At 44.3% G+C, this 15569-nt stretch overlaps 1 protein-coding gene across 1 annotated transcript in view; it reads left to right on the top strand.

The window, feature by feature from the left end:
• The window catches only part of LOC126188969 (fringe glycosyltransferase), a 620508-nt gene that overhangs the window by 62523 nt on the left and 542416 nt on the right, over positions 1-15569 (top strand). Inside the window, exon 2 of the mRNA XM_049930739.1 lies at positions 14173-14424. Within this exon, the coding sequence (XP_049786696.1) occupies positions 14173-14424 (252 nt within the window). The remainder of the gene's footprint in view (positions 1-14172; positions 14425-15569) is intronic.

The following is a 15569-nucleotide window of genomic DNA, read 5'->3' as shown; positions in this document are numbered from 1 at the left end:
AAGGGGCTGTTGGGCGCCGGCACTTCTTCTGTTTGCTTGACATCTTAGCTGACTTCAAGACTTAACCGGGTGCCAAGTTTACTTTACACTCAGGTGACAAAAGTCATGGGATACCTAATACCTGTCGGACCACCTTTTACCCGGCGTTTTGCAGAAACTCGACGTGGCATGGACTCAACCAGTCGTTGGAAGTTCCCTGCAGAAATATTGTGCCACGCAACCTCTACAGTCGTTCATAATTGAGAAAGTGTTGCGGTTGCAGTATGATGTGATGTGCGCGAACTGACTTCTCGGTTACGCCCCATAAATATTAGTTGTGATTCATGTCGGACGATCTGGGTGGCCAAATCAATTGCTCGAGTTTTCCAGAATGTTCTTCAAACCAGTTACGAACAACTGGGGCCCAGTGACACGACATCGTTGTTTGGGAACGTGAAGTCCATGAAAGGCTACTAATGATGTTCCAAGTAGCCATACATAACCATTTCCAGTAAATTATTGGTTCAATTGGACCAGTGGACTCAGTCCATTTTATGTAAACACAGCCCATACCATTATGGAGTGACCACTAGCTTCGGCAGTGCCTTGTTGACAACTTGGTCCATGGCTTCGTAACGTCTGTGCCACACTCGAACCCTACCATCAGCTCTTACAACAGAAATCAGGACTTATATAACTAGGCCACGGTTTTACAGGCGTCTAGGATCCAACCGATCTGGTCACGAGATTAGGAAAAGCACCGCAGGCGATGTCGTGCTGTTACCGAAGTTCATCTGCTCCCGTGGCCGTTAACGCCAAATTTCGCCGCACTGTCCTAATGCATGCGTTCGTCGTATGTCACACATTGTTTCTGTCGCTTACTTCGCACAGTGTTGCTTGTCTATTAGCACTGACAATTCTACGCAAACACCACTGTTCTCGGTCGTTAAGTGAAGGACATTGGCCACTGCGTTGTCTATGGTAAGGTATTCCCGGCACAGTCTTGACACTGTGGATCTCGGAATACTGAATTCTTAACGATTTCCGAGTGCTGCAGGGATTGGTAACGCGATTTAAATGTTAACTTCACTAAACGAGAAACCATAGTAAACTAAGACTACAATATCAATCAGTCACAGTGAAGTCAGTCAACTAATACAAATAACTGCGTGTATCAATTTGTAGGGATTTGAAACAGAACAATCACATTGGCTCAGTCGTAGGTAAAGCTTAAGTTCATTGTGAGCTTACAGGGAAAATGCAGTCTCCGAAAGAGATTGCTTACAAAACTGTGGAATGACCCATTATCGATTACTGCAAAGTTTGACAGATGCTGCCGAATAGGTCTAACAGAGAGACTGAACATATACGAAGGATGGCAGCATGAATGATCACAGATTTGTTTGATCCATAAGAGAGCATAACAAAGATGCAGCAAGATCTGAACAGGCAAAAGCCTGAAGATAGACACAAACTATCCTGTAGAAGCCAAGTTGGTAATATCAAAGAACCAGCTTCACATGATGAGTGTAGGGATTACGAGCCTTTACATATTGCTTCCGCTGGTGTTCCGAAAACACGATTAGACTAATTACAATGGGCACAGATGCATTTAAGCAGTCATTCTTTCTGTCATCTGTAGTTGAACGAAATGTGGAAAAGTCCTAATTGGTACAAGTGAAGTACGCTCTGTCATGCACTTAACAAATGTTTGTGGAGTATGGATGCAGATTTAGAAAAAATGTTCTGTGTTTTATGAAATGAGATCCGGTAGCAGACCCAAGAGTTGTATATCCTAATAAATATAAACTAGGATGTATGTATGTATGTATGTATGTATGTATGTACGTACGTACATGCATATGCATGTATGCCCAATATCGCCTACTAGATAGATTTCACATAGATTAGGTGCAGATACTGCTTGCAATGTGAAAATCAGCACTGTCGTGGTTAGAACATCCTAGCTCCCATAGGAACACAGATGTGGGCAAAAATTACTTTTTTTCCCTACCATTGCTATGTAGGCTTCCCTGCAAGATGTCATATACAGGTATGATTAGATTAGCATGCTTGCAGGGGCTACATGTGCGGCTGAGGGGTGGGGGCGGAGAGAGAGAGAGAGAGAGAGAGAGAGAGAGAGAGAGAGAGAGAGAGAGAGAGAGAGAGATACTGGGAGTGGGGACAATGAGGTGGACAGAGAAAGGGGAGGAGGCGGGCAGACGAGAGTGGAAAAGAGAGGAGAGGAGCAGGAGGAAGAGGAGGAGGAAAAGGAAAAGGAAGAGGAGGAGGTGGACATGCTGACAGGGAGAAATATCAGGGCGCAGAGAGGAGGGGGTTACAGAGAGTGAGAAGAAAATGGATAGATAGAGGTGAGACGATGAACTTGTCGCACAGGGTTTGGAAGAGATGGACATATGCGGGGAGGAGGAACAAATGTGTGCAATGTATGCGTCGAACGCCACACAGGTCTATATTTGACTTCTGTTGGACTGCTAGTGAAAATAGAACATGCAGAGTAATACATGTCTGCCTATTATGTGTGTGTGTGTAGAAATTATATAAACAGCAAGTTTCACGGGGGAGTTTACTTCCGCGAATGGAAATGAATTTGTAAGTTGTTTGTAGACTGGATACCATCGAGGATAGGTTATAACCCTTTGTTTCCCCTTTTCAATTACTGCTTCCCATTAAAGTCCTTCAACTCCTACAATAGCAGTCTGGTTTCTACACAAGTCTCCACATAATCTTAGGCTCACTGTATTTCATCGCTGATACCTTTCCAACCAACAAATGCTCTAAACGTAAATTTACCTTTCTTTGATCTGTCTTTTATAAGAAGTTCTAGTGTGAGCATTACCTCGCGTGATAATACATTTCTGAGAAACCCAAACTGATCTTTCTCGGTGTAGCCTTCTTCGAATTTTCTATTCCACTTCAAATAAAGCATGTTGGCATCGGCCTCCGTACGCTACTATTATGCAGACCCATTAACATGATGTAGAAGCACATTTCGGCCCTCACTGACCGGTCGGGTCCAGTTATCGATAAGTCTCTCTCTAGTAAACTGCCATGAAGGCATGGCCCTGTCGGTCAAGCTCAGGATTTATTAAAAGGCTATTTTGATTTCCGTAGCCAGGAGACCCTCTTTGCCGTGATTAAGGTAATGAGACGTGCACTGCCTAAGCTTTCGCATATTAATCCCTTGCAAGATACAGGAAGCGAGAAAATGAGAACTCATCCGCAGTTTACCTCAACTGTTAAACACTGAGGCGATCTGTCAGTGTATGAGATGGAAAGCTGTACTATAGCACCAGATTCACTTAAGATTTGATACGTTCCAGGAATATGTTTTCCAACTATCATACCACCAGAGTTTCGCAGCCAAGTTTCGTTGCAGCTTCCTGATAAAAACGTGTTGCTTGTGCAGATTACAAGAAGGGCAAATAATGTACAACAGATGGGACCGAAGCCTTTTCAGTCCTTCATTTAGGCGGTTATTCCTGCCGTTATCCGTAGGTCAGTTGGAGAATACATTTCTGTGCCTCTGCGCCAGGTGCAACGCGCGTCGTACTGAAGAGGCGTAGAACGCAAGTGAACCGTGGAGCTCTTGACCGAGATTGATCCGCGCATCAGCCCGCCACAGGATCCGTTGTGGAGCACGTAGTCAATTAGGGCCGCTTCGTTAACGCAGCGCTCTGTGACGATGCTATCGTGGAGGCGGCGGCGGCGGCGGCGGCGGCGGCGGGGACACCTTTCGTTGGCCGCTCGCTTTTTGTTTCTCTCGAATATCTCGCTTCATCCCCCCCCCCTCCCCCACCGATCCTGGCAGAGGCCAGAAGGAAGACACGGGTGGTTCCAGAGCGCAAGGGTCGGCATCAAAGGTGCCGACGGCGGCGAGGTAATTGGGCCACCCGATTAGCCGCCTCGACTTGCCGCCTACTGCGGAACATGGCCGACGTATCATGGTTCCGTCTATTCTGCGTAAAGAGGCTTACACACCTTCATTTAATTGCGCAGTTATCCGTGCCAGTCGAAATCTGCACAGTAACATGAACTGAAGATGGCTACTTTTCTTCTGAGTTCTGTTGTAATTTATCTACGTTCTCACATTTGATGGCAGCGTTCGTGACGATTAAAGTAACAGAGGGTGACAGAAAAAGGTATGCTACGTTTTGTTGTGTCGTTGCAGCTATGTTTTTGCTTTAACACTTTCCAGAAAGCACATGCTTCAGTACATCCTGACAGTAGTAAATGGCGCGGCTTCTGTGCTGGTGTTTATAATGGTATCAAACGCCATAGCTACACATATCAAGCCTAGCCAACCGCGGACTGCCATTACAAATAATTTTAACCTGTTACACATGTCTTCGTACGTCCATATTTAAACTGGATGAAGGTGGGACACAGCTGGTATAATTTTTATTAAAAATGAAATTCCTCCAGCTTTACTTAAGATTTTATATTTACTTCGCTACTAGTTTCGACGTTCCGTCAACGCCATCTTCAGGCTCGAACACTTTGTTGAAATCAGTTCTGTGTGGCTCAGTCTAGCAGTCCGCGGTGCTGCACATGGATGGCGGGCAGTAACTAGTGTGAAGTTTAACCCACTGGGTCAAAGATAGTAAACCAAACTATCTTTGACCCACTGGGTTAAACTTCACACTAGTTACTGCCTGCCATCCATGTGGAGCACGTGTTGGTCTCACCGCGGACTGCTGGACTGAGCCACACACAACTGATTTCATCCAAGTGTACGGGCCTGAAGATGGCGTTGACGCAACGTCGAAACTAGTTGCGAAATAAATATAAAATCTTGAGTACAGCTCGAGGAATTTCATTTTTAATAAAAAAATATTACACATGTAGTTAACAGGTTAATCATTTTACATGAGAACGGCTACACAGCCGAAATGTCGTAGTACGCAACATAAAATAAAACTCAAATGAATAACAAACGACGCAGGTAATATTTCGTTGAAATTTATCACGGCTGTGGAACCAGCTATAACTGTATTTTCTGTTTCCCTCACTGCTCTATCAGGAACCGCGCCAGGTTCCAGAAAGTTTTCTTTTTTCTATTAAAACATCGTATTCGGCCGCTGTTCTTACACGATTGGAATATGGGTACATTCTGTATACCAAAGTTTAGAGAGATTCTGGTAATCTTCACTAACCTGCTTTTTCCGGGGGGGGGGGGGGGGGGGGCGGCATGAGGCATGACAGCAGCATGTTAAGATTAAAGTGACTGGCGACAAGACAAGACTGTTCGATTACCGAAGGGGACGACACAGTTAACCGTCGCAAAAGGTGAAATTCGCGCAGGCGAAGAGCCTGAGGTAATCGTACAGTTTTTCGCCCACATATTATGACGTCACATATGATGCACTGCGCAGTTAAATTGAGGATGTGCAGTATATTTACTATCGCAGTGTAGACACTATATTCTTCAGCTTAAGTCTAATACAACATTTACATGTGTCTCCCAGACACTGTTTTCGTATACCGGTATCGGTGTACAATACGGTCTCTGATTGGCCATGTAAACACTACAGTATCGATTCTGGAAATAAGTTTCTAGTTGCTGGACTTCTTCTCTCACAATAAATATTCGCTGAAAACATTTCTGAAATGTGTTTAGATATTCCGGTACTACCTACAGTACATGGTTTAAAAATTCTGGTTAGTGCGGAGGCACTGATTTTGTTGTGAAAGAAATTGATTTATTTATTGATTTCTAAACATTTTCATGTAAGTTATGACATGATTAATTTGATAACAAGTTTAAGATGGGAATAATATGACAGAAGAAAGGGGTTCCGTATTGTGTAGTACTACACACTAGTTACTAAAATATACGCAGTCAAATAGCAAATGCTTAGACGATAGTGCATTGGTAATGGTTTTATAGCTCCACACAATCTGTAAATATGGGAGAAGAGTTTCACACTGAATAGGAAGTTCTTCACTTGAAGAGAAGCAACTGTTATCTATTTTAGTTAGAAAGAGACACATAAATCATGTATTTACTACACTGTAAAAATTTGAACTGATCGGCAACAACCCCGTATTTAGCGTAAATGGCTAAACTGTAACGTGCTATATCCACACTATTTTAGTGACAAAGCTCTTGCATACAAATCAAAGACTATAAAAATACGGAGAAAACTTTTCCTAATTCTGTTTACACGAATGTGAACGTCTTGTACTAATTCGGAAATTTTCTGGCCATTCCAGATCTCCAAAATGTTGTAGTATAAAATCTTCCACCAGTGAATACGTCCCACGTAATTCAGAATCTGTTCATATAACAAGTTTCGAACGCATTAACTTACGTAGACAAGATTCTTAAACATCCCTTCTTTAACAGTTCCTTCCTTTCCCCCCCCCCCTTCCCCTCTCCCCCTCCTCCTCAAGAGTTTACTAACATCCAGAAAGAAATCTTAATCTCTATAGAAAATATTTCATAACTACTGATAACCTTGTTTTATTGTGGAGGCGGAATCGGGTAGTTGATTTAGTCATGTAAAACAACTAAGGACCAGAAATCAGTTACCAGTTACAAGATATTAACACGACAGCGAAACACGGTTTCGAGATTCGTTGTATCTACAGGAGGATTTTTTGCTTGTCAACTTAGCGCGTGTAAATTTATAAACACAGAAGATCATGATGAAATATGTGGCATAAATTAGAGTAAATGTCATCTGTAGTTGTAAAGAAACTTCGATGGACCTTTAACATAAGTACAGTGTACTATAATCTATTTTTGGGTCGTCGTGTGAAGAAATCATTCCATTTGTTTATAAAGCAATACCTTTAGTGACAATACTGTAAGAAAGTTTAGTTGAAAGCGGCCTTATCTGCAAAAAAAATTGCAGGAACTAGTAATTAATTTAACAATAAGTGTCAAACTCATATCGACGTGGAATTTACTTTATGCCGGCCAGGGTGGCCGAGCGGTTCTAGGCGCTACAGTCCGGAACCGCGCGACAGCTACGGTCACAGGTTCGAATCCTGCCTCGGGCATGGGTATGTGTGATATCCTTAGGTTAGTTAGCTTTAAGTAGTTCTAAGTTCTAGGGGACTGATGACCTCAGAAGTTAAGTCCCATAGTGCTCAGAGCCATCTGAACCAATTTACTTGATATATTACCTTCCATATCACACAGAAAACATTGAAAAGTTAAGAAATTCGCATTGAAGTGCATGTTACGCAACATAAGGAGATGTAGTTTATTAATTTTGATGTGAATTATGTATAATGGAAAACACATCAGAGTTTAACATAATGCCAGAGAGAAATCAAAGACGCAAGAAACAATGTAATATCTTGACTTTGGTGTGTTCGCAACGTACACATGACGTGGGAATGTAACTATTTAGTTTTTGCAGCCAAATATTTTATGACTTGTAGATATGAATCTTGGTAATATGTAGAAACATGCCTTGTCCAAAATATTAAAAGTTACTATTACTTCAGTGTAAGCATATTAAAATTTCCTGACATCCTAGTATCTCGTTGAACTTAGTAGTTAGGTATGCCAGTATCTAGTATCATGAAGTTACGTTCTTCCGGAGATTTACGTCAGTTCTACATACAGCCGTATTGTTACACATGTTAACATAAACAAATCTTTGAAAACTTAGAAAATCTTGTCAAGCCTAACGAGACTTACGAACACCGTTCTCGTATCAATCCCAGCTACCCAGCAGCAGTAAAAATTTGAAGGGTGTATTTCCATTTTATTTGTTCACTTAATTACGACCGAGACGAGTTGCAAAAAAATTGAGTTGTCTGGTTCTGTGCAACCCACTTTGGCAAAAATCTTCAGTTTCTCTTGTGTGTGAATCTGATTTTTGCCTGAAGTTCATAATGGAGAAAATCGTGGGTCTGTACCACACAAGTGGAATGGAGGTTTCCTATACTTAATTGTATGTGATCGCGTATTCATAGCACGACTACTGGGGTGCTGATCCCGTAGCACGCATTTGCATCTGGGAAGACCCGGTATTTATCGGATCATTCGAGCAGCGCGACCTGTAACTTCCCTCTGGCGTCACCGGCTGCGTCCTGTAAGGCCAGCAGACACGTAGCAGCGAGCCCACGCGCAGCGGGAGAGAAGGCCGATTGCAGCGACAGGCCGCCGTAAACTGGCGGCGGGAGCAGGTGTTCCCGGATATTAATATTTAGAGCCCGGCCGGCCGCCATGTTATTTCAGAGCGGCGGAACGCGGCAATAAACCGGCGGAAGCGAGTCGCGGCTCGGCCGCGCAAATAAACTACGGCGCGACGCGGCCGCGCTCACTCGCCGCTACCGAGAACACTTATCATCTGGGCAAATAGTTCTGGGCTCGCGAAGGGCACGAGCGCCACAACGGCTCCTTTGAGCGACGGATGGCGCGGCTCGGCGCAGGTGTGTGTGTGTGTGTGTGTGTGTGTGTGTGTGTGTGTGTGTGTGTGTGTGTGTGTGCGTGTGTTTAGTGTCGGGACGCGGCACTGCTAATTTGTATGCTCGCGGCGGCTGCGGACACAAGGACCCATCTGTTCAGGAGTTAGCTGGAACGTGCTACAGTCGTCTCTGGGAATCCGAAAGACGTGCTACTAGGCGGAAAACGCTCGTTCTTTCATATGTCCCTGTCACAGCGTCGAAATTTAGTGAATACTGTCGACCAGATACGTCTGGCAAATGTCGATAGTGGTGAAAAGGCTTGGGCTAAAGATACACATCTGCGTCGATACTTAACAAGCCACCTTACGCTGTGTGGCGGAGGGCAGTGCTGTGGGCGCTAGAAAATGGAGTACCAAGTGGAGAGATCCGGACATTTCAGATATGTTCTTCTGTTTGAGTTGAACTGAGGGGTGGCAGCAGCAGAGACAGCCCTAAACTTTTGCGTCCTGTATGGGGATAATGCCATTGGACACAGCACGGAAAGAAAATTGTTTTCTCCAGCACGGAAAGAAGATTGTTTTCTCCTTTTGAGGAGGATCGTTTTGACATTAGTGGCTCTCCGCGTGCTTCATGAAGATCGTTAACGCGTCCACAATGAACCACGTCATAGTACTCGAGGACTGGCAAACGTGGTGAACTGTGATCATTCCACTATCGTCAGACACTAGTATGCAGTGGGGAAGGTTCAAATATCGGATGTATGGGTACCACATGCTCTAAACCAAAATGACAAAAATAAGCGGATGGCCGTATGTACATCTTTGCTTGCTCGTCGTCAGTTGGTTCGTGAACAACACCGACCATTCGTATCGTTTGTCGGTACTGTTGTCGAGAAATGGTGTCTTGATGCTAACATCAGGAAAAGAAAGCATGACTGAGAGCAACCCAAGGAGGTAAACCGTACAAAGACATGTGCACATCCCCAAAAGATGTTACGCATTTGGTGATCACCGTTAGTGTGGTGTACGAAAAAAATGCTTCCCTAGAGTTGTAACCATCACTGCTGACATTTATCATCAAAAGTTGCAATCCAAGACAACTACCAGAAAGACTGCGTTCAGTGCTTCTCCACGAAAACGCCTACCCGTTTTCTACTAGGCTGCCAAAAACCAGTATACGGAGTTGGGTTGGGTAGGCATTATGGACTCCAGTTTTCCCTTGATCTTGCGCCCTCAGATTTTCGCCTCCTCCGCTCGCTATGCAGAACCTTCAGGGAACTTACATTTTGGATGGAAATACGGCCAGAACAAGCCGCGAAAAGTTCTTCACCTCAAAACCACGTGATTTTCCCCAGTTACAGAATCGAAAAGTTGATACAGCGTTGGAAGACTGTTGTAAATAGTGAACGACAATATATTTATTGATGACGAAAGTGTCTGATACGTTTATCTGTTGTGTTTATTAAACTTAGGGAAAACGCTGCGAACTTATTCACCAACCCAATATGTTGTCAGAGTTTTCTTGGAAGGTACTATTGGAATTTCAGCAATAAAGCACTCGGTGATGCATAACGCTTCTCTTTTAGCGTCTGCCACTGGAGATTTTCGAGCATATCTGTATCGCTTTCGTGTGGACTAAACGTTCCAGTGACAAAAAGCTTCGCTCTTCCACGGGCTACCTTATCGTATTAATCCTACTATGCAAGGGTCCAGACTAATTAGACACACTCAAGAATCATTCGAATGCGCGTTTCGAAAGTTACTGCTTTCCTTCATGGGTATCATGATTCTTCTAATGAATCTCTGCACGGCTTCTACTTTCCATAAACTAGTTTTATGTGATCATTCCATTACAGATAACTCCGGGCAGTTAAATCCTTGTATTTTATGGATTTTGCTGTTTCCACTGCTTTATAGGCAATAGCTCAAGCAACGGTAATAGATTTGTTCGTTTATCTGTGCGCAGTAAGATATATTTATACGTTCAGGGTCATCTGCCTGTCTGTGTACCAGTCATCGTTACTGCGCAGTTCTTCCTGCATTTTGCTACAATCTTCTGGAGTTGGGGTCTTCCTATAGTCTGTATTACCGTCTGCGAACACTCTCATGGGACTTCTGATGTTATTCAGTAGGTCATTAACATTGTATTGTATTGAACTGGGTACCTAGAAAAGACGGAGCTGCTTCGTCCCCGCCATAGCCGTCAGTGGTTCACAACTCCCAACAGGCTACAGCAGTCCACTCACCCCATCGCCGACCCACACCGAACCCAGGGTTACTGTGCGGTTCGGCCCCCAGTGGGCACCCCCGGGAACGTCTCACACCAGACGAGTGCAACCCCAAATGTTTGCGTGATATAGTAATCAATGTGTACGCGTACGTGAAGACAGTATTTGCGCAGCAATCGCCGACATAGTGTAAATGAGGCGGAATAAGGGGAACCAGCCCGCATTCGTCGAGCAAGATGGAAAACCGCCTTAAAAACCATCCACAGAGTGGCCGGCACACCGGACCTCGACACTAACCCGCCGGGCACCGGCACGCCTCCGCGCCCGGAAAGCAGTGCGTTAGACTGCACGGCTAACGGGGCGGGCCAGGTAATTAACACTTGTAAACGTTCCTTTGCGGTACTCTCGAAGCTGCATTCACATCTGTTAATTTCGTCCCATTAACAACGGATCTAGTTTTGTTTGCTAGGAAGTTTAGAATCCATGTACAAAATTGGTCTGACATTGTTAGCTCCTATTTTGTTTACTAAATGACATAGCGAAACTGTATCGAGTGTCTTCTGGAAGTTATGGAACACATCCACTTGGGCATTGGTGTCTGCAGCGCACTACAGCGCTTCGACGAACGTAGCTAGCTTTGTTCCAAATGACCTGTTTGTGGAATCCAGTTTGATTCCTATAAAGACTTTAGTTTTCTTAAAATGTCATATGGTATCTAAAACAGATTGAAGTGAGCGATAGCCCTGTAAGCCAGTTGTCAGCATCTGTCTCACAACGCCAATTCTGCAAAAAGTTCATTTATAAAGGTTGCAACTGAAATTAATATGAAAACCACTCATAATGCGAACGACAGTTACTTCTTTATTTCATCCGTTCATTTGTAAGTGCCTTATGAGTTAGTTTCTAGGAGACACTGATGCAATCATAAAGCTGTCTCAGCATTTTTAGCTGTCGACAATCGCTGTTCCTCGTCTAACATTGCAGTGTGAAAGTGAGAAAAGAATGTAAAAAGGCGCATGTCGTTCAGATTCCATGTGGTACTGTAAGTCTCCTCAGTAAGCCAAACTGGGACGTCAGTTACCAGATCGGCGCCACGTCAAGTTAAGAGCTGTGGTATTTAAATTGAAATTCTGGTTGATGCCAACTTTGCTTTACCAGTTGTTACCGCATCGAACATTTTATAGTGTAAGAACTTTAGAAGTGTTTCTAAAATTCTACCAGAAATGATATTTAAAAACTAATACAATAGTTTCTAATCTGTTATACATGTTAAAGTTTGTGACATCGTGGGTTCAAGTGTTAAATGACAAATGAACGTTATCTGTTTTAAGATATTTCCATGCAAACTGTAGAGCTTGAAAACAATTCCAACAGAGCAAAGAACCTGAATTACATTACATCAAAGTTACTCTTGCCTTCTATTTATAACGCGAAAGTATGGACCTAGCAAGATGGCACAGGGCTTAAAGCCCTGGACTCGTATTCGGCAAGAGCCACCTACTCTTCCCCCGTCCGGTCATCTGGATTTTAAGTTTTCCATGGTTTCCCTAAATTGCTTAACATAGGTGCCGGAAATTCCTTAACGTAAGTGCCGGGATGGTTTGTTTGAAGACAACATAACATTTCTTTCTCCGTCTTTGCTCGTGCTTCATCTTAAATGGTCTTGTTGTAGATGACTGTGAATTTTTTTTCTTTTCATTTACAAATTACGTCTTTAAAATTTGCCTAGCGGTACGACGCGTGGTGATGTGGATTTTGGAAACCAGGGCCATTAGTTGGGCTGCGGATAGGTGCTCAGTTTTGTTGCTACCGGGTTACGTGGACCGCACTGCAGTCTGGGGATCTTGGTGGGCTCGGGAATACCTCAACATCACGCAGACATTTTGTAGATACACATGCCATGTGTGAAAGAAAATTGTCATGTTGAAAAATGCCACAACGATACTGTCGCACGACTCACGAGACCCGTGGTAGGCATTCAGAAACGCAGCGTTGCATTCAGCTTATCTTCTGCTATTGTAAATATTGTTTTGTCAGTGATCGAAAATTACCTGCCAAAACATGTATTGCCTGACAGAAAGAAGTGAAGCGCCGAGAAGAGGAGTAGGAAACGAAATGAAACTTCGCGGATTGAGGTCCTATATGATATTTCAGTGACTACAATATCGAGGCAGATCTGCAAAGAACTAGCCAGTATGAGTCCACTTGCCTTAATGACGTTGCACCCCTCTGGCCTGGATACATGCGCCGATTTGGCTCGGAAGCATGTCGTACAGACGCCGTATCCTTCCCTGAGGGAAGCTTGTTCAAAAATGTTGTAACGGCCTTCGATATCGTTGATTCTGGCTCTGAGACGGAGTTGACTTCCGAGCTGGGGATCTTGGTGGGGGCGGGAATAGCTCAACATCAGGAAGACATTTTGTAGATCCACGTGCCGTGTGTGAACGAAAATTGTCATGTTGAAAAATGGCATAAAGATACCGTCGCGAAAGAGGTAACACAAGGGAAAGCAGGATATGGGTGACGTCCCGTTGTGCAGCCAGAGTTCGTCAACCATTAAGCACGCGTGGCTTAGTCATATCCAGTGACTGCCCACACCATCATACCAGGAGTGAACCGCAGTGCAACACAAAAATGTTGGAAGAATGTGGCTACTCCCCAGTTCGCCGCCATATTAGCCGACTGTGGGTACTCGAGGTAGTGCAAAACCTCAGTTCATCAGCGAACAAAATGCGACGCCTTTCATCAGTAGCCCACGCTTTCCGGCGAGGCTTAACTCCTAACGCAGCCGTTCGTATTGTTAATAGCAGTCTACGTACGTGACGGTAGTACCCTTGCCCTGCTATTGCGGGATGACAAAATGTTGCAGGAGTCCGTTAGTACCTCTCAGATGCCAGGCGCAGTCGTGATGGGATTACGATGGGCGTCGAGCACAATACTGTGATCTTCCTCTAGGGCGGTAAGACTTTGGCGACCGGAACCTCGAGGACGAGTACGCTTGTCCTCGCATTCCCATCCAGTCCACACATCAGGCCACTGTGCTACTGTCACATCTGAATGCCTCACGAAACTGGACACTGCAGGTTCGACCAGCAGGCCAAATGGAAAGCGACAATGAGGCCACTTTTGTACACTGTCGGCTTCTAATACCGCTGTCTCTTAAGAGTATGCGGCATCTCCGTATCCTTCAGTCATGAGTCATCGTCTGACACTGCCCACTACATTTATACTCCCTACTAGCCGTGGTAACAGCAGTGAACACGACAACACTAATGCACTCTGGTGGTCGTTCTACGTATCAACAGATAATTGGGACTCTGTTTACGTACCCGCCGATGGTGTGTACGTGTACTAAGTTACAATGACATCCAATCATGTCCTCTGGGTGCTCTACTTCACTTTTGTTTGTTAGTTTGTCTTAAGGGAGCATTTTTTTCCAATATTTGATAATTACAGAATTTAATTCGTTTGGACTAAAGTTCTGCTTGTCATTAGATGACCTGCTTTGTGGTAAATTATAATCCACTGTATAGAAACGTGTTGTTGTTTTCCTAAAGACGTTCGTGGGTCGGCAGGTGTCCCGCGGCTGGCAGGAGCGCGCGCCGCGCTCGGTGGGCCGCGACTACGACAGCCTGAGCCTCAGCCTGCCCGAGTCGGCGCCGCCGCCCCCCACGCCGCCCACGCACCGCGGGCCTCCCCCGCGGCCGCCGCCCGCCGCCACCACGGCGCTGCAGGACGTCTTCATCAGCGTCAAGACCACCGGCAGCTACCACCGCGCCAGGCTGCCCCTCATCCTCAAGACCTGGTTCCAGCTCGCCAAGAAGCAGGTCAGTGCAGCCCAATTGTCCACAGATTGATGGAGGCGACAGTGAAAAATAGGGTGGATCTCAGTATAAAAGTGAAGTTAGGGAACAAAATAGCGCAGTGGAACCTCACTTTTATCTGGACTAGGTGGGGCCGTATTTCAACCGGATAACCCGAGAATTCAGAAGAGAATTAGAATATCATGCGTTAAATGACCTAAACATACGCATTAAATATTTTCATTTAAAAGTAGAAATTTTAAATTATTTTCACATATTTTGCCCAGTCATAAAAACCGCATTGAATTTTATACAGTGATAAAAAATGTCTGCAGGTCTGTCTATCTACAGAACGGTTGATGGACTTCGACTGTTCATTATAAGATGTAAAATCAGAAACTCCTTCAACCGTCTGTATTTAGAATGTAGTTTATTTATGCGATCAGTTTCGGCATTTTACGACGCTATCTTCCGGCCCCCTAACCGACATGTAGAAGGAATTCAACCCTATGTGCAGTCCAGATAGAGGCCAGCATTCAGTAACTGACATCCGTAGACTCTTTTTTCCTACAACACGCACCTTCGTTCGTCAGTTGAAGTGTCTTCAGTTGATCAAGTCTTCATTTGATGAACGAAACGATCGCATTGTTTGAAAAGAAATCTATGAATACCAGTTACGGAAAGATGGCCCCTGTTTCGATAGCACATGCGATTGGATTATTCACACACTTTGGTCAGAGGGCCTGAGGATGGCATAGTGAAACGACGAAGCAGGTTTCATAACTTCAACATTCGGAAATATAGGCGGCTAAATGTGTTACTGATTTTACATTTTGTTTGAAATAAGAAGTTTGTTTGCAGCCAGTTTCTGTACTAGTTCTCGTGTATGTGCAGTACTCTGATGTAGGCCTTTAGACAGCAAGCCTGGTGTTCCAAATAAACCATAATTTTGTTCAGTTGCGTCGCTGCCTCTGTAATCGTCACATTGTCTTCCTAAAGAGAACCAACTTCGTCAGGTAATCCGTAATCATTGTCATTGTCTGCAGACGAAGAAACGGCGTACTTAATCAGAAATCATCATTTTGAGACTAATCTTCAATTACTTTCCGGTTGTTCTTACAATCTGACCTTCACCTTAGCAGAAAATTCAGCAGCAGTGTTGTTCAACG

This window comes from Schistocerca cancellata, chromosome 1, assembly GCF_023864275.1.
Source record: "Schistocerca cancellata isolate TAMUIC-IGC-003103 chromosome 1, iqSchCanc2.1, whole genome shotgun sequence".
In the NCBI taxonomy this organism is placed as follows: Eukaryota; Metazoa; Arthropoda; class Insecta; order Orthoptera; family Acrididae; genus Schistocerca; species Schistocerca cancellata.
This window is presented reverse-complemented; position numbering and strand designations above follow the sequence as displayed.